The sequence below is a fragment of the Glandiceps talaboti genome, chromosome 6 (genome assembly GCF_964340395.1).
Source record: "Glandiceps talaboti chromosome 6, keGlaTala1.1, whole genome shotgun sequence".
NCBI classification, from domain to species: domain Eukaryota; kingdom Metazoa; phylum Hemichordata; class Enteropneusta; family Spengelidae; genus Glandiceps; species Glandiceps talaboti.
Genome location: NC_135554.1, coordinates 28,782,846 through 28,804,210, shown reverse-complemented (window position 1 = coordinate 28,804,210; position 21,365 = coordinate 28,782,846). Strand labels below are relative to the sequence as shown.

At 35.2% G+C, this 21,365-nt stretch overlaps 1 protein-coding gene across 1 annotated transcript in view; it reads right to left on the bottom strand.

Annotated features, from left to right (window-relative positions):
- The window catches only part of LOC144437061 (uncharacterized), an 85,970-nt gene that overhangs the window by 12,700 nt on the left and 51,905 nt on the right, over positions 1 to 21,365 (bottom strand). The window contains exons 5-8 of the mRNA XM_078125928.1: positions 13,145 to 13,552; positions 11,422 to 11,561; positions 9,495 to 9,746; positions 1,743 to 1,944 (exon numbers count right to left, since the gene is read on the bottom strand). Of these exons, the coding sequence (XP_077982054.1) occupies positions 1,743 to 1,944; positions 9,495 to 9,746; positions 11,422 to 11,561; positions 13,145 to 13,552 (1,002 nt within the window). The remainder of the gene's footprint in view (positions 1 to 1,742; positions 1,945 to 9,494; positions 9,747 to 11,421; positions 11,562 to 13,144; positions 13,553 to 21,365) is intronic.

Sequence of the window (21,365 nt, the reverse complement as noted above, 5' to 3'; positions counted from 1 at the left end):
TTTACAATGGTAGCAGTGGTTGGATGTGGTACAGTCGGAAATCTCAAAATCTCAAAACAATGAAAAGTTAGATAAAAAATAGTGCCAATGACATTGTAGCACAATTGTATTTGGCTGTGGCTATGGGTGTGGTCTTGTAGCTATGTATATTTGTCAACATCTTTACATTCCTACCCATCCCAGGTTTCATATTTACAATATACATCATAATTTGGCTGTTGCTAAGGGTGTTGTGTTGTTGCTAGGCATATTTGCATACATTTTTTGAACCTTTATTCACTTGCCTATCATTCCCCATTTTCATATTTGCAATATATATCATCATTTGGCTGTTGCTATGGGTATTGTTTTGTTGCTAGGCATATTTGCATACATTTTTTGAATCTTTATTCATTCACCTACCTATCCCTGTTGTTAGCAATGTAATATGCACCATCATGTTCACTTTTGCTAAGATCGTGGTCAGTGTTGCAAGGGCCAGTTATGTCAAAATGTTTTGAACAATAACTGCAGAATAACACCTCCAGATACACCCCCACCAAGTTTCAGCCACGTTCACCATGTAGTTTTCAAGATATACGTTTTTGACCAAAATTGAGATTGTTAGACCTAATTTGCATATTGCTGATGGGATGACCATATCGTGAATACATCTCCATGTTCACATCCCTATAAGCGGCCCCTTTAAATTTCATCCCAATCTTCTCAGTAGTTGTGAATTACAGAATTTTCACCAAAAAGACACATTTTAGCCCTAATTTGCGTATCACTGAAGGGAATCATTCCGTCATGAACAATCCTTAGACTAAACACCCCCAAGACAATTCTAAACAAATTTCACAAATTTCAAGCCAATCTACCTTGTAGTGTTGGAGTTAAAGTTTTTGACCAAAAAAAACACATTTTTTTTTACACAAAATGCACTTCTCTGATGCGATCATTTTCATCTGAACAATTTCCATCTACAGGCCCTAAGGAATGTCCCCACTAAATATGAAGGCAATTGGTCTGGCGGTTTTTTTTTACTATAAGTTGTTCACACACACACACACACACACACACACACACACACACACACAGACACACAGACACACACACACACACACACACACACACACACACACACACACACACACACACACACACACACACACACACACACACACACACACACACACACACATTTCACCATGCCTACAGCACTACTGTGGAGTCATGATGGGTGAATGGTTAGCGTGACCGGCTTGGAATCTACAGGTTGCAGGTTCGAGCCCCGTCGCTGCCTGCTGTTTGTTTCTGAGTGACTAAAGTCCTTGGGCAAGATTTGAACTACGACTGTGTCTCAGTCAACCCAGCTGTATAACTGGGAACCTGGTAGGATGTAGGTTGCAATGTGAAGGCTTTAATCCTATGCGCTTAAATGGCTGCAATGGATTGTATGCTCCCCGGGGAGTTGAGGAAGACTAAAGGGCCGTTGTGCCTTTCTGATCCGAGCCAGGGGTAATAATTGTAAAGCGCTTTGAGCACGGAGTGGGAAAGCGCTATATAAGAAACCAACATTATTATTATTACTGAATCTCAGTTCAGTTGTGCTAAAAAGTGGAAAACCCATCCCAACCCCAACCCCGACCCCTTGCAATTTCTGAAGGCTCCGTAAATTTTCTAGCCATTCAATCCACCTTCAAATACTTCCAAGCCACTTACCGTAACTCATTCAAGTATTTCCAGGCCACTTAACTCACCTTTAAGTAGTTTACAGGCCACCTTGACCTCTGAGCCATCTTTCCGTGTAAACTGACCCTCTTTGACATAACAGAATTCACCGTTATCTATAAGTCTGCCTATTGCCAGCTTGTCTTCTGGTATATCCCATTTTGCTTTCAAGGCATGCATTTTAACAGATGAACTGTTATCAGGTATCAGAGGAACCCTGTGAGATTTTTTCTGAAATGAAAATTAAAAACAAATCAACAAACTTGTTATTTGATATTACAGCACAAATGTGTCAGAAATCATGGTGATCAAATGGTTAAAGTTGCCAGCTTGGAATCTGGATATTGTCAGTTGAGCTCCATCACAATCATTTGTTTCTAAAGACTACAGGCCATGAGCAAGATTTAAACCACTCGTGTGCCCCAGTCAACCCAGCTATATAAATGGGGACCTAGTAGGATAGAGGCTGCTATATAATAGATTTAATCATATACATAGAATCAGTAGCCTGTAGGCATTGCATGCTCCCCAGAAAGTTGAAGTAGTTAAGGACCACTGTGCCATTGTAGGTTCTTTGCCAGCTGTGATATTTGTACAGTAAAGTATAATTTTTCAACTTTGCTATAACTCCTTACTGTTGTTGTTGATGGTTCTCATAAGTAGGAACAAAATTAATTTATTCACATGTTTTGTACTTTAGTGATGTTCTCACAGTACATATTATGCAAAACTTAGACAAAAGTGTTAGTAAACATATCAATTATTTTAACACAATAATGTGGAAAGAAATATTGCCATCATGTACTAAATAAAATTCACAGATAAATTAAACTACACCCCCCCCCCAAATAAATAAAAGACACATTTTTAGCCGCAATTTACATATCACTAATGAGATCATCATATCAAGAATACATCTTAGAACATTCCAACAAATCCTCAGCCCCCATCTGCTAGGTAATTATGGAATAATAGACTCTTGACCAAAAACACATTTTTGCATATCACTGATGGGATCATGTCATGTACAATTCTTAATCTAAACCCCTCAAAGAACATTCCAACCAAATTTCAGGCCATTCGGTGCCCAGCAGTTTTTTGACTAAAAATCACATTTTTTTTACCCAAAACGCACATCTCTGATGTGACCATTTTCATTTGAACATTTTTCCACCTACTTGCAGTTTTTTCGTTTACACACACACACACACACACACACACACACACACACACACACACACACACACACACACACACACACACTGAGAGACATTTCACCATGCCTATAGCACTACTAAACCTTAGTTCAGTTGTGCTAACTGTTTTGCTGCAAGTGCAGAAACTTAGCTACAAATATAAAATTCCCAGGTACATGCGTTTCTGGGGCCACCGCTGTAGGTTACATGGTATTTTTTCATATAAAATAATTTTAAATGGTATGTATGCACATATGTATGTATGTGTGTGTGTGTGTGTGTGTGTGTGTATGTGTGTGTATGTATGTGTGTATGTATGTATGCATGTATGTATGTATGTATGTATGTGTGTGTGTGTGTGTGTGTATGTGTGTGTGTGTGTATGTGTGTGTATGTATGTGTGTATGTATGTATGTATGTATGTATGTATGTAAACAACCATCAAAAGATATAAAAAATGTTGATTAACAGATACTAGACTAGGGTTGTCAGTAATATCTGACATGACGCAACATGACATGATGTGACAAAATATAAAGCATGTATTTAAAAAAAATAAAAATTTACTGTACCCCTACTGGGTAAAAAATAAAAATTCGCTGTCGAGATGCTCTTGAAATTTTATTTTTTACCGTCATGGTGATCGAAAAAAATAGCACCAATGGCACTGTAGCACAACAGTACAGTTTTAAAAATGTTTACCCACATGTTGAGCCATGTTATAGGTATAGGTGTTCATTTGCTGAATGACTATTCAGTTGCCTATCCAACCCTGTTGTTATATTTGCAATATAGGCAATCGTTTGGCTGTTGCTATGGGTGTGGTCATGTTGCTAGACATATTTGAATACATTTTTTGAATGTTCGTTAACTTGTCTGTGAATCCCAGATTGCATCTTTGCCATATACCTGTATTATACGTGATCATTTGGCTGTTACTATGGGTGTGGTCACGGTTGGTAGGTATACATTGTATTTGCATAAATCTTTTGAATGTTTATCCATTTGTCTATTAAATATGTTATCTTTGCAATATACATTATAATTTGGCTGTTGCTAGGCACACTTAGATACATATTTTGAATGTTTATCCACTTGTCTATTAATCACTGTTGTTATCTGCAATATATGTAATCATCTGGCTGTGTTGCTAGGCATATTTTCATACATTTTCTGAATGTTTGTTCACTTGCCTACGAATCTCTGTTATCTTTGTGAAAAACACCACCATTCATTTAGCTGTTGCTATGGTTGTGGTCATGGTTGCTAGGGATATTTGCATACATTTTTGAATATCTACTCACTTGCCTACCAGATGATGTTGTTATTTGACCAAAATAGACTGCCATTAGGTTGTTGCTAAGGACATGGTCATGATTGCTAGGGCCAATTTTATAAAAATGTTTCAAAGAAAATCTGCAGAATAACACTTCTAGAAACATCTCACCAAGTTTCAGTCTCATTGAATAAGTACTTTTTGAGAAATAAGTTTTCGACCAAAATTCACATTTTTACACCTAATTTGCATATCATTGATACCATTCAGTATATGCTTAATATTTCTTCATCTATACACCCCCAGATACATTTCAGCCCAATCTGCTCAGTGGTTTTGGAATTAAAGGTTTTTGACCAAAAAGACACATTTTTATACCTAATTTACATATCAATGATGGGATCATCATCCCATGAACAATACTTGATCTAAACACCATTAAGTTTCTGCCCAGTGGTTTTTGAGTATAAGTTTTTTGACCCAAATCACACACTGGTTGTAAGAGCATTTTGATTTGAATAATTTCCCAACTAGACACCTAAGGTAACACACCAACCAAATATCATGACAATCGGTCCAGAGATTTTTTGACTTTAAGTTGTTTACACACACACACACACACACACACATCCATACACAGACAGACAGACATTTTGCCATGCCTACAGCACTACTGAACCATATCACTTCAATTGTGCTAAAAACCATTTGCTGTTGAGTCCCAATCCTCCAGCCACCCCCCCCCCCCCAAAAAAAAAGGTTTAACTGTTAGATTAATTATCTACCCCTCAAACACAGTTACTAGCTCAGTATCTCTTGATCACAAGGCCTGAATGACCACTATGCTATATGAAGCAATTTATGAAAAACTGGGTATCAATATTAGTTTTGTTAATAAAAATGATATGAGTATTAAATAAAAAGAATAGTATGAGCACTGTGTACTAACAGTGTTGCCCTGCATTAATGTCCTTCAACAACATACTGGGAAAATCCTCAAAAATTCATCAAATTTAAATTTGTCATAGTGTGTCTCCTTGCCAGTTTAATGGTTTTAACAGTAAGAACACTTTAAGGGTAAATGTCTGTGATCTCCTTTGCCCAAAACAAAACAAATTGCTACAAAAGCAAAATAACAGTAAATTGCCATAAAATGCAAAAACCTATCACATTTAAATAATTCAACTATTTAGGTCATATTCAGTTAATTTTTCATTGAATAGCTACTATGATTAAAATTTATGATTAAGGTGTTTAAATATTGAAATAGCTCAGAAGTATGAATTCATTCTGTAACATTTATGAAACCACAGTACATAGCATTTTATCATGGTGGTAATTTAAAAATGTAAAATCTACCTGCTGGCTTCCATATTCATTTTACAGTGGAATAACCTATACCTGAAACCCTCTGATACGGAATACTGTTACACTCATACAATAAATACTAAGACCTTCAATTGGAAAAAATCATGGGTGTATTTGAGGCCTTTTAAAATACAACTAATTAATAATCATAACAAGTGTGATATATATGCCACTTTCAGCTCACCTCAGGTTCGGCACTCATATTATTCCTTGTACATTAATCCAACTAAACAGACAAATAGATGGATAGATTGATTGATTGATATACTTTAGGCGTTTACAGCAAAATGTGCACTGAGCACTTTTCAGCAGTCTGTATAAAATGCAAATGATGTTGACTAACAACTATACATGGTTTGTATAAATGTATATAAACACTACCAGTATATCACAGAACAAACAAACAAAAACGAATGAAATAACCTACAGTGAAACGTTATGTACATATTGATTCCATGTCAAATGTAGTAATTAATTGTCAACATTGGAATTCAGAAATATATTCTTTTTTCTCTCTTCTCTTTTCAAAAGTTCCTTTTTCCAGAAAATGCTATTATGCCTTGAATTATTTCCAAAAATTGGCTTATCTTATAACTATGCCTGACAACATTACAATAATAGCAATGATAATATTGTGTCTCATTTCTCCCATCGTAATTTATACTATTAGACCTCTGCTGGTACACTACACCATAGCGAGAATTTTCATTTCAGACAATTTCATTCACTGCAATACCTCCCAATTCACTTTCTGTTTAGGTGATAATTTAATAAATTTTTGTTCTTGGCATTTGAACTATCATCCTTGACCTTTCATTCATAACCCTGTATGGAAATACATGTGCAGAATTCTCACACAAAATATTTATTAGCCAGTGTTTTCTTTAACTTTGAATGTTCTAAACACTAACTCATAGGTCAAAATATTTTAAAATTGTGTTTTCTTGTGAGTCAACACACAGTAAGAGAGTACATAAAGGAGCAAACTTTTAGTGTGTTATTAGAAATTGTTCATTAGTCTAATTTGATTGCTATTTTGTACGTTTTATCGAGCAAACTATAAAGTTTAAAGTTTAAAATTTATTCATTTTCTAAAGCGCCTCTTCTATTTATTAATATTCAAAAGCGCTGTACATAAAATAGATTTAAAAGCATAGTAAAACAATATAATAAAGCTAAAAACAACAAATTGGTTACAAGAACTATCAATTTTAGTGTGTTATAAGAAATTATTGTTCATTTAAAGTTGCAATTGATGTGAAATTAAGATATTTCAGTATAAATTGATCATGAAGATTTTACCTACAAACAAATTATTGTTCACTTGGGGCATTGTAGATTCACCTTTATGTACTTTTTGTAGTGAGGTTGTAGAAGATTACTATCATCTCTTTTGGGATTGTACGCATGTAAGCAAGTTTTGGATTTCAGTTAAAGAATGGTATTTTTCAATAACTCATACTCAGTTGCCTCTAAACGCACTTTATTGTATACTTGGTATCTTGGAAGATGTTACTGTATTGGATAATTTCGTTTTTCTTTTGGTACGTTATTTTATTTTCAAATGTAAATATAGTAACTCAACCCCACGGATTGAAGCTTTTAAGAAATACTTTAGATATACATACAAGATTGAAGTATTCAAGAAAAAACCCAATAAAATCAGGAAAAATGTGAAGTCTTGTGAGAAATAGTGCACACAGACAGTGACATCAACTTAAAAAGACAATATAAAACTGTTCTTCCAATCTGCAATGGCTGCACAACTGGTGGGAAGAAACCATTAACACAGATAACATGTGGAACACAACGGAAAACATATTAAACTACCTGAACTACACAATCACACATGAAAAAAACCAAAAAACTTCCTGCCTACCCCACCTATTCTAAAATTGAGCGTAATCGGAACCACATAATTTTTTTCGTTAGCCCTCACTTGAAATGTTTTATTCAAAAAGCTATGAAAATGAGCAAAATTTGGCTATTTGACCTTGAAGAAGACTTTCAAGGTCAAACTTCAAGGTCTTAAAACAAAGCTCATAATATGGGTGTAGGCACTTGAATGTAGTCACTACATATTACATCTCCAAAGTTATGATGCATACAGTGAAATTTAACAACAAATATGGCCGCCATTGGGCCATATTTGATTCAGACGCAAAGCATAATGATATGCATATGTTCACATAGCATGTTACCTGTCTGCAAGGTTTGGTTGAAAGATATAAGGGTGCATATGCATGCACACACAGACTGAACCCAATAATCCCTTCCGTTGGGGCTTAATACAGAATTGTTGGGCAAAAGTCTTAGTGGGTGTTGAGAGGAATTATTAGGCTTAAAATTATGCAAGCTTAGAGTCTGATATTGTTGATACATACATACACACATACATACATACATACATACATACACACATACACATACACATACACATACATACATACATACATACATACATACATACATACATACATACAGGTTGTCTAAAGAAATTTGAAAGATGGTTCTTGGGAAACCGACCAATTAAAGTCGTTCCTCACAACAAGTATTTAGGCCAAATTTTTACGTCAAGACTTATAGTTGGAGCCCAACTAAGAAAAACCAGGCTTCACAAGGAAGGAAGGCCATGTTTCAACTTAAGACTTTGCTAAGGAAGCTGGGTGGAATGTCCATGTCCGACTCTTTCAAACTTTTTGATACTTATGTTACACCTATTTTACTGTATGGTAGTGAAATCTGGGGTTATGAAAATTCCTCCCAGGTTGAACAAGTTCATTATCAGTTCTGTAAATTTCTTTTGAATGTTAGTGGGAAAACAAATGATTTAGCAGCAATAGGAGAGTGTGGTAGATTTCCCATCTGTGTCATGTATTTTAAAAGATGCGTGAGCTACTGGCTGAAAATACTACAAATGGACACTGATAGATACCCCTATAAATGCTACATTATGTTGAAAAGATTAGAAGAATTAAGGAGTATAAAATCAGTCAACTGGGCTTTTAATGTTAAATCTTTAATTTGCTGCCTTGGATTCGGCCATGCATGGTTGAACCAGGGTGTAGGCTCCACTAGTCAGTTTTTGTCTGAATTCACACAAAGGTTAAAAGACTGTGCTAGTCAGATCTGGCACGAAGATATTGAATCATCTTCTAGGCTTCGTTCCTACCACACTTTCAAATCAATGCTTGAACCAGAGAGATGTTTAAGTTGTGCTAAAATGTGTAAATTTAGAACAGCACTGTCAAGATGTCGCTGCTCTTCGCATCCTTTGCAAATTGAGAGGTGACGACATGAAAACATTCCTGCTGACCAAAGATTTTACAAATACACGTATTACACATAATTTGTACTGTATTGAGGATGAGTATCATTTCTTAGTAATTTGTCCGTTCTACAAGGACCTTCGTAAAGAAATGTTACCAAGGTGGTTTTGTTTAAACCCTTCCTATGATAGGTTCATTTCACTTTGGAATTCAGATAATATAACTTATCTAAATAATTTAGCTTCATTTATTTATTTTGCAATGAAAAATAGAGACTCAGGAATTTCCCTCTATGAACTGAAACGTTTGTATTATTGTTTGCTCTTTGGGCCTGTGGCCTTATTGTTCTGAAATAAACTGATTGAATGATACATGCATGCATGGATACATACATACATACATACATACATACATACATACATACATACATACATACATACTTACTTACATACATACATACATACATACATACATACATACATACATACACACACACACACACACACACACACACACACACACACACACACACACACACACACACACACACACACACATACATACATACATACATACATACATACATACATACATACATACATACAAGTATGGCATAAATGAAGATTTCCACATAGGTAGTACATGTACAAATAAGTATAAAGTTGTACTTACACCCATCTGTTCATGAGACGTCGCATTTTCTATTATCATAGAATTTTGATTTTGTTCCTTGAGTTTCTTCTTTTTTTCTTCTACAAGTTTAGCCATGGGTGAGAGTGGGTTTCCAAATCTAGGAGCTCTGACAACACGATTACCAGCATGATCTAACATAGTGTACCACGCAAAGAAAACGGTCCATACAATACAGAAAACAACAGCAACAGAACAAACTGCAATGACAATAATCATCATTTCAGAGAGACCCTGTAAAATACAGAACAGAGAAAGTAGAGAATTAATTTCAACATATCAATCTTCTCAGAGGGTATACATTTTTTGTATGTTAGTACATAAATATCCACAAGTTTGAGCAAAATGAGATTAAAGCCTGAGCTATCACCATTTGTAACTTTAAACCTAATTACTGAAAATGAATTTGATATTAGCTAGAATACCAAGCTACTAATGCACTTTTGGTTGCTGGTACTGTGTACACTAGTTTGATATCCATGTATACTAGACAATATGAATTGATAACAGGTCTGGACATTTTAATTGTTAATTGTGAGATGCTGATAAGTTTGTGATCACCTGCAATAATAAATGCTTTGGCAATTACAATGAGAAGGTGTTATCTTTGAGATATACATCATCATATGACTGTTGCTATGGGCATGGTCTTGTTGCTAGGTACATTTGCATACATTTTTAGAATGTTTATTCATTTGTCCATTAATCTCTGTTGTTATTACAATATACATTACTCATTTGGCTGTTGCTTTGGATGTGGTCTTGTTGCTAGGCAAATTTACATACATTGAATATTTATTCACTTGTCTATTAACCCTGTTATCTTTGTAATATATGTGGTAATTTGGCTGTTGCTATGGGCATGGTTTTGTTGCTTGGCATATTTGCATAGACTTTCTGAATGTCTGTTCACTTGCCTACCGTGGTCATGGTTGCTAGGGTATTTGCATACATTTTTTGAATGTTTACTTATTTGCCTACCAGATGATGTTGTTATTTGACCAAAATATACTGCCATTTGGTTGTTGCTAAGGGCGTGGTCATGGTCGCTAGGGCCAATTTTCTCAAAATGTTTTGAAGAAAATCTGCAGAATAACACTTTCAGAACATCTCACAAAGTTTCAGACTCGGTGACCGAGTACTTTTTGAGATATAAGTTTTTGACCAAAAATGAACATTCTTACACCTAATTTGTATATCACTCATGGAATCATTGTATGCTTAATATTTCTTTGTCCATACATCCCTATATGCATTCCCATTAAATTTCAGCCCAATCTGCTTAGTAGTTTTGGAATTATAGATTTTTAACAAAAAAGACACATTTTTAGCCCTAATTTGCATATTACTGATGGAATCATCACGTCTTGAACAAATCTTACTTTACTCCCCCTTACCAATGTTCCCACCAAATTTTGCACCAATCTTCCCAGTAGTTTCTGAGTTTAAGTTTTTTGACCAAAAATCACATTTTTTGACCCAAATCACACACCTGTGATGCGATCATTTTGATTTTAACAATTTCCCAACTAGACACCCAAGGTAATGGACCCACCAAATATCATGGCAATTGGTTCAGCGGTTTTTGACTTTAAGTTGTTTACACACACACACAGACAGACAGACGCCGGGCGATCCCTATAGCACTACTGAACCTCAGTTCAGTTGTGCTAAAAACAAATTGACGTGCATATGCACAGGATATTACATTGTGTGTATTTGATGTTTACTGAAAGTTTGATTGACATTGGGCCTATGCGTATTTGAGATAGAGGTGGACACAGGCGGACGCACAGGACCCAACATACATGTAGTAGCCCCCCTTGGCTTCATCACTGGGGGCTGAAAAGGGCAACACATAACATCATCTGACATGATTAGGAAGACTTAGTGCATATGTAAGACTTACAGTTGCTTTCGGAGGTTCAGTCGTTGTGGGAGGGGTTGGTGCAATGCGACAGTCATACGCATTCACCAAGTCTACACATATCTGACCATCTTTACATGGATTGCTTTGACATTCATTGGTTTCTTCAGTGCATCTTTGTGCTGTCAAAACAATTTTACATAAAAGAGTTAAGTATACATGTCATTGGTGTCAGAACAACTGCACAGCAAAATAGTGTGCAGTGAGTACTAGTATTCAGTCAAATTTCTTAGAATTTTCAAACAAATTCATTGTTCACATGCATGCAATTCACATTGTGAGCATTTCATAGCAACGAGCGCTCACCAATTTGCTAAACCAAGGTAAACTCAAAAGACACATTTTGGTATACATTGTAGTTTATACCTCTAAATCATTGAATATACCCAATATGTACATCAATCCTTGGAATATAATGGCCTGCAGATATTCAGTTTCAAAGAATTGGACAAAGTTGGCCTTTCTTATGCAAACCTCTATTTCAGATCACAAAGGTCTCATGAGAACCATCAAATAGATTACAAGGTTTTTTTTTACTTGCATTCTCATCTGAACACCAAAGCACATTATCCTACACAAACTTGCCTTTTGATTAGAACACTTACAGTTAAAATTAAATTTGATTCTTGTTAAACTTACCTTTTCTGCCAAAATATTATCTAAAATTATGTAATATGTAATTACACGTACATGCAATTCGACCAGATAAGGAGTGATGCTTTCATGAAGTACACATTTTACATCAGGCGAAGCTAAATTTCCATTCCCTCATCTCAATTCTCAACCTTGACTAAGCTGTGATTTTCATTAAAGTAGCACCCTCTCCCCCCCCCCCCCCCATCAGCTGTTGGCTGAACAAATTGGTGGCAATGTGCAAAGGTATTGCCAAATATAATGTTTTGAATGTGCTTCAATTTACAAATGAATGTACTTTGCGTACATACATGTACACATGACACCACAGGGCGCTCAGGCTCAGTTAGTTTTATTTACAAATACAAACAAACAAAACAAAATACAAACAAATACATAAACAAGTAAACAAAGCAAAAACATAAATAAATGAGTAGATAAATAAATGAATAAACCAACCAACAAACAAACAAACAAACAAACAAATACTACCCTTCCCCCCCCCCCCCAATAGTAACCAATGGATCTCCGATGATGACTATTTTATGGGGGGGGGGGGGGGGGGGGTGTGTCAGTATTTGTTTGTTTGTTGTTTATTTATTTACTTATCTACTCATTTATCGGTTTGTTTATGGTTTTGTTGGTTTGTTTACTTGTTTATTTGTGTTTTGTTTGTTTATTTACTTATTTGTATTTGTAAACAAAACTAACTGAGCCTGAGCTCCCTGTGATGACACTACATGTGATTCATTACTTATCCAAAATGGTACCCATGGTTATTACTAGTACACATATAGAGGATCCAGAGTTCTGATTGATCAATACGTTACATAATAGCAATTTTAAGCTGTATAAAAATATATCAGCTCAGGAACCAAAAGTTTAGAATGGAGATAAAAACAGTCTGTCAGAATGGAAAACCTTCAATGATACAAGATGATCCCATGCAAATGTTATTAAAATTAACATTATAATGTTAACTATAATTTCTAAAAAACTATAAAAAAACTTATGGTCATCTGTATAGTGTATGATATAAACTAGATTCCTGCTAGAAGTACTGAATACTTACAGTAGAAACCCGGTGCACATTGACATCTATATTGGAAATCTTGATTAGAATCAGCTATACATGTGCCTCCATTACTACAGGAACTGGGAGTGCATGGATCAAAACCGGAATCAGGCACCGGGACAGCATTACCTGGAACAGGACTGGATGTTTGAGGGCCTCCCAAGATTGATGTGGAAGGAGAAAGGTTTGAGGCTAAAACAGTTATACTGAGGGATTGAGTTGAACCATTCTGATTGGGTGTTGGTTGGAGATCAGGTGTATCGCTGGGTAATGTAGTAGGTAACAAACTGGGTGACAGATTAGGTGTCATGCTGGGTGTCAAACCTGGTGACATGCTCGGTGACAGATTGGCAGTGTTTTGTGAGTTGCTAGGTATTGGGGAGGATGTGCTATTAACGACTTCATCTGTAAATAACACAAAGAAAAAGGAAACAATAGAAAACACATGCTTTTACACAAGATTCAAATAGGTGTAGGGATGTCTGTATCAATATTGAACTAATGTTTATACATATACAGCTACATGTAATGTTTTAATAGGTAAATTTGGTATTTGAACAACACATTCAGAACATCGGTATGTATATACAGGACACACTTTAAAATAGTACATGTGTAGAGCACAAAGTGTTCACAAATTTTATTTTTGAAGACATTACGAATCATTGGTACCCACTGCCAAGATTACCAATTTAATTCTTTTTGTCATTGGCTGACTTTGTCTGTAATGTTTTATTTGGTTTTACTAGTATTAATATTGCTATTGATTTTTCATTTAAAAACTTTTCTTTTCTAGGTTGTCTACTTGTTTCGTTGATGCACTTGAGTTACTACTAGACACTTGAAGCAAAATGGAAGTTAAAGGCAAGATGTACTGGTATGTACATGTACATTGTATATGAGAGAAATTATCAATGATACAGCATGGATGGGTACATTTGATATTAATACATTATAGAAATATATAATTATGGTTCATTTTTCAGTGTTAAAATAAAAAATTTTGACCATCATCTTATCTTGGCACCAGAGTTAGTTACTGTTACATGTACATGTCATGTACAATGCACTATATAATGTGTCAATCCATCTGGAATAACCAAGAGATTGTAATTACTAACATGTCATCTGTAATTATTCCTTAAACTTTTTATATTCATGGTTGTATATATATATATATATGTGTGTGTGTGTGTGTGTATATATGTATGTATGTATGTACATATGTATGTATGTATGTATGTATGTATGTATGTATGTATAGAATGAAAGTAAATCACTCTCAGTACAGCTATGATTGTTTTGGACAGACATCCCAGGTACAAAGACAGGTGAGGTATAAAAATTGTGTGTGGAGTTGAAGAATTAATTGTTATGGTTACACAAACTAAACTGAAAACATGCATGCATGCATGCATGCATACATGTATACACACATACATACATACATACATACATACATACATACATACATTCTATATTTACTATCCAACTTACAAGCAAAATCATGCAGAATTCAATATCAGACATGCAGGTACAAGTGTGGTAACAACAAATTTCTGAATACAAGTTTCTGATGAGGACAAATAATACATGTAGCTTAGTATCTAAATAATTGATAGCCAAATAACTAACTAAGGACAGATTTCACTACCTGTTCTGTACTACTGATGGAACTTGTATTAAAACTCATCAAAGATTACATACTAGCTCTATATTTAACAACAACTACAAAATAACAGCTACTTATAAAATACTGGGCACAATTTTATACAATTATATACCATTAAATTTGTAAATACTGAAGCACAAACACATGAAATACAGCAGTATGTTATTGTATATGTGATGTGATATTGACAAGAATCACAGTACTGTACATGCATGTACACCGACTAAGGCTACATAATACCTGGAAATTGCATCATAACATTTCCATTCTCTGAATAGTTGTGCCCACTCACTGGGTAAATAACGCCCTGGCCACCTGGTGGCTCTGTGAAACCCAAAATTGCTGTTGTAAGTTAATGCATAGTCTGTTACAGTAACAGCGACAGTAATATACAAGTCAATCATCATGTAAATGTATACAGTATGGGAAATTTACATTACTCCTATCTGTATTTCTTTATTAAAAGAGATAATGTCTAAGATAGTGTTAGTCTGTAAGGTGGGGCGCCCTCAAACATCAGGCAACCCCTGTGAGAGGAGGCCGGTGAGGGCGAAACGTCATGACGTATCTTATTACAGTCTAAGATAGAGTGTTCATGCAGAAAATCTATATTTGAAGTTTGGCGGACTAACCAGTAATTCCCACAAGTTATTTGCCTTTGTAAATTATCAATTTTGATTGCTTTTATTAGTTCCAAATACTAGTAGATCATATTTAAATAACTACAAATGCAAATTTTATCTGACACCTTGATATTTGATCACTACCCTTCATTTCAACACAAGTTATGATGTTTGCATGTCTAACCAACCTGAGAGGACCATTCTGCTGGGTGATACACAAGTGAAGTTTTCAAGTGCAATACGAGTGACATACACATAATTACCCAAATGTTATTTTCAAATATCAAGTTAAATTAAGCCAGAATTCAATTTATTTTCTAAAGAAAAGGCTGACATTTTTAATGCACCTACTTTTAACAATTGGTGACTTTCCTTCATTGCCTGTATGGTTCTAGACCACTACATGTACAAGTGTATGTCATTATTGACACTATACTATACAAAACACACGTATGTCTTTGAGTGAAAGATTATTATTACTATTATGTTATGTAACGCTTCTTTTAGATAGTTTATTACTCAACCTTGTTATTATTTTCATGTTTTGTACCATTAACAACTCCCCAGGGTTTTGTTACGTGTACTCAAATAAATCATATATAAACGAAAGATTAGACTTTGTGAATTTGTCAGTGATATCTTCTTGCTTTCCTTTATCTATAATTCATTGTTTCAAGTACATCTACATGAACCAGTGAAATGCCCTTATTGCATGAATGCAAAGTTTTACACTTTGTAAAATAATAATAATAATAATCTTTATTTATACTGGATAGCTCTTTAAGTATATAAACACTTGTCTCCCAAGAAGTCCAGTGAGGGCCATCCCCCCTCGTGGGTTGAGGAAACCGGAGTACCTGGCGAAAACCTGCATTGTTCGGTAGAATCAAACTGAACGACACTCTTCTTACTTACAGCATGGTAAATTTACTCAAACCCTAAATGGGTTCGAACCCCGACCGCAGTGGTAAGAGGCAAGTGGTTTAACAACTCAGTCACCGACAACCCTTGTACATTGAACCAAACTGAACTGAATAATTTACATCGACTTAATACATGCAGTATACAGTTCTCCACAAGTACATATTCCCCCAGTATATCTAGATACTAACAGTGTTATGTATGTTGACCATAACATAGATGGTCATCCTGATATCATAAAGTTACGTTTATAGTAAATATATTCATCACCATGACATTTAGAATATAACCGATAACACTGTGTTTACCTACATGTATGGTGTTCTGCTTCAAATTTTTCTCAGTACTCATGTTATTAAAAGTTCCAATTTCCAATTTCTAGGATTTCAGTCTTTCTCCTGCTCAACAAGGTATATGGATTACCAGTACGTGTATGTTAGTATATGAATGAATTATTTAAAATTTATAGACATTAACACTCGGGCAATTACAGAATCAACATCATATGTAAACACAAGGTCACCTCTTGTTACAGTAAAACAAGTCATACTATAATTATTAATTGCTTGCATGAAATTTACACTCAATTGTACATTCTTATCTTTGTTCCCTTGGGGAAGTACAATGTTATGGGTATGTGCCAGTAATTGGATAGACAAGGGGGAAGGGTAGAAACATGATTTAATATGAATAAACAAACATGGCGGAAACAACTGTACCTGAAGATGCAATGTGTAGAGGATAACCACTACAAATATACTAATACTAGCCTACTGGCGTGACTCCTCCCCCCCCCCACCCCCCACCCCTTTTTGAGACAAAAAAGATAGTTCTGTCCACGGTTCAATTGTCCACAAGAAAGAAATAATGTTAACATGCAAAGGCAACAATAAAAGTCACTTGAGTGCATTGCTGTATGGCACTGAATTGACTCTATAAATGCACAAATTGCAAATAATGTCTTGTGAGAGGTACCTGTACATGTAACACCCAATAAACTAGTTCATATAAACAAGTTCAAATGGTGGCCACAATTGCAAGTCCGTCACTGTGTATGTTACAGACATGTCCTGGAAATATTTGGGAGGTCTGCAGTCGTATTGAGGTCTGCTTGAAATTTCGGTGCCGGCAACTTTTGTTGGACTATATGGAACAGTTGTACAGTCCACGTCATGTTGTGTGCAATCTTGTGAAGTTTTCACCAGAATAGACTCCTGATCTGCAGGCATAATTACTGAGCTCAATAGCAGTCTCTGGGGTGTACATGTAGTTTGGTATCAGAGGGTGACTGGACGATGTTAGTGTCATGGTATGATTCTGATACATAACTTTTGGGGGTGAGAGGAATTAGTAATCAGCTTTAATACATGTAATCAGTTTTACCCAAATAATTTTTTTACAGTGGGTAAATGGGGTGTCAGGAAATAGCTTACAGTTACCTGGGCCTGTCCCCTCACATATTATATAAACATAAATTCACAGCAATTAAGGTATTCAATATGACTCAAATATAAGATGATTTAAGTACACATGATCTAAATTACAAATATGCAGTTGATCAGTTATACTGCGCCAGTAGATATTGCTTTGAAAATTTCATCATTCTCACTGTAATGTCTTCAGTGTGATGCTAAAGCCTGTTATGTTGAGCTTGCTATGAAATTGACTTTGTACTGTGTAACACTCAATGTGTTTGATTTTTTATAGGAAGACTCTGCACGAAGTTGTGAGCCCATGATTTTGCGAATGAAACACGTAACTCCTCTAAAGCAGCCTCCGAACCAGCCATCCCCATTATGCATTGGGTATAAATACGGATTCCACAAAATGGTGTGGCTACAGCAAAAAAATACTTCACCATGGATGAGGTACATGTATCTGGTAGGATCATGTGCTCAGGGTTATAGGTCTGTTGTAATATATTTTCAGCAGGCTACGGTTTGTAGAGTTGAGTCAACATCTGGCATTAAAGATGGCTGTGGTTTACTCAATCTGATTAAAATCCGATGTAGATGTCGGCTAATCGTTCATTGCTATTTTACCTTCGTTATTTTGCCTGAATTGACCTTCTTGGTACATGTTTACATTTTTTAGCCTGATCAGGAGGCGATCAGGCTAAAAACGTAAACATGTACTACGAAGGTCAATTCAAGCTAAATAACGATGGTAAGATAGCAATGCACGATTAGCCGACATCTACATCGGATTTTAATCAGATTGTGGTTTACTATATCTGCCGACATCAGCAAAGGCTGCTACAAGTCGTGAGCCACCATTCGGCTTCTTTACCAGGAAAGAAGGGTTTACATACTCTGCAGTGACACCAACATCTGGTTGTTGGAACACTACAAGTTTTTCAAGGTCATCAAACTTCTGCTGTAATTCGACAAGCTTGCCACGAGTGTATTGCAAGAACCTTCCTTTTCATTTTGGTGGTTTGACTGACCCCCTTGTTGACTGTTGCTTCGAAGTGACCATTGGCACCATTGTAATTTGAAGCATGTAATGGTGGGGTTGAGGACGTGATCATTCCAGTGGATGGTGTGTGGTGCTGCTGAGTCATTGCATAAGCCGATATGAGTCAATTACATGTATACCATGCTGTGGCCATTTCTGTGATGGTTTCAGTTGGTTGTTACTTGTCGAATCAATGCGGTGTAGAGATCTTGACGTGATGTTGAAGTGATGGAAGGTGCTTTTGATGCATTGAGTTTCGATTTCATTGCTGCCAACATGGCAGTAATTGGATAGACACAGGGGAGTGATATAATATGAATAAACAAACATGGCTGAAACAACTGTACCCAAGATTGTAATGTGTTGCGGGTAACTACAAATACATTAAAGTCTAATACTAGCCTACTGGCAATGAAATTATTTTTAAAAAATGTCCTGACAATGAACGAATTGCAATGAAAACTCTTAATTCCACAAGCTAATTACTTTATACAAGGGGGTTACAAGGAGTCATGTTATGCACACACGAGTTGACAATTTCAATCTACATGTAAATTCATATTCAGATCTCCGTGAATTATCATCACATGATTAAGAAATGGATATTGGATTGACAGGAGATTACACATTTGCATATTGAATATCTGGAGGATTAATAATAAGTTTAGCAGTTCAATTAGTATGCAAGTCATGTACATGAAATAAGCAAATATAGATTTAAAGTGTACGATATACAACTGCCGACATCATACCGTGGACAAACAGAACCTGTTACAAATAGGGAGAGTAAACAACTGAATTTGATTAATAACACTTGGCACAGCATCTTCAAGTTCACAAACAAATTACAAGTCTCCTGAAATTTCATGCAAACATAAGAGGCCATAAAACTATTCTTATCAAACCATGAAATGTAATACAAGCCTCTGCTGTTCCAACCTGGTGTGCCAAGTGTTATTAACCTAATTCATTTGTTTACTTTCTTTATTTGTAACAGCTTCTGTTTGTACACAGTTATGTCAGTTGTTGTATCTTGTAAAGTAACGTGTACATATTATGTTTTTATATTCTAATTTTAGAAAACTACATTGCAGGAAAGCAAACTGAGTTACCAAGAATGACTCATATTAACAAGAACATTCCAAGGGTATATCAAGTACTTTAAATATGGCATTTACCTCCCCTGAATATCATCTTTGGAGAATGTATAAAAATCATATAATTTATGCATAAAATCAATGATATTCCAGATATTAATCTGGTGTTGAAATCATTAAACAGCTGCTAGAATCAATTCATTTGTGTTTATTATTCTTGAATGAAGGGGCAGGTACCAGTATCATGTCCTTCTATTCAGGTGCAAATTACTAAAATGGCATAAGTATTCAAACTATTCAATATTTATTTGCTTTTCAAGCCATCATACAGGAAACCAAATATAGCATCTCTTAAAAACTGTTTGAAATATAATTTTCAATGGGTCTAAATTTAGTTGGAAATATTTTAAATTAAACATAGATTATGATTGCACTTGAAATTTATTAACGAGTTTAAACAAAAGATATGCAAATCATTTATGAAAAGAAAGAAAAAGATATATATATATTCAAATGAATGTAAGTGTCTCGCTCGAGAAAACAGTGCTCGATGCAAATATTAGTAGCAGAGCACATAATTCAAAAGAATAAGGATGTAATAAGTCGTTACTCAGAGTTTCACGCTTTGAGCAATCTTCAGACGACTAAATTGGGATTGTCAAGGTCGATATATTGCATAACAAGATGGTCGGACTAAACTATTCCTTACGGGGGTTTACTTCTATAGTTGGCGAGCGAGTATTTGCCTTCATTTCGAGACCAGCTCGGATATATATATGTATGTATGTATGTATGTATGTATGTATGTATGTATGTATCATGTATGTATATATACATATATACACATATATACACACACACATTATATATATATATATATATATATATATATATATATATATATGTATATATATATATACATACATGTATACACACACACACACACACACACACACACACATATATATATAACTCGGTGAGTGTCAATCTGCTAAGACAGTGCTCTATACCGCAGTGGCAGAGCGCAATAGTTTTGGTAGTACTGGAACTCTTTCTTGGTTGTTTCACGCATTGCGTGATCATCAGACAACTGCAGTTGTCTGATGATCGCGCAATGCATGAAACTCCGAGTTATAACCAAGAAAGAGTTCCAGTACTACCAAAACTATATATATATATATATATATATATCGAGCACTGTTCTCTCCAGCAAGACACTTACATTCATAACAAAGTCTTATGTTTTAGTATTTGCAAAGAGTAATTGATTTATTTATACCACTTGCAATCTCCTCCGGCTTGATTTTAATGCTGAAAAATTCATCATTTAACATAAAATTACACTCTAAGGACACCTAATGATGAATTAATTTGTACTTGGCAAACTTGAAATACATGCATTCCTACATATCGAAGCTAAATGTATAATGTAATAATATTCAAACCTG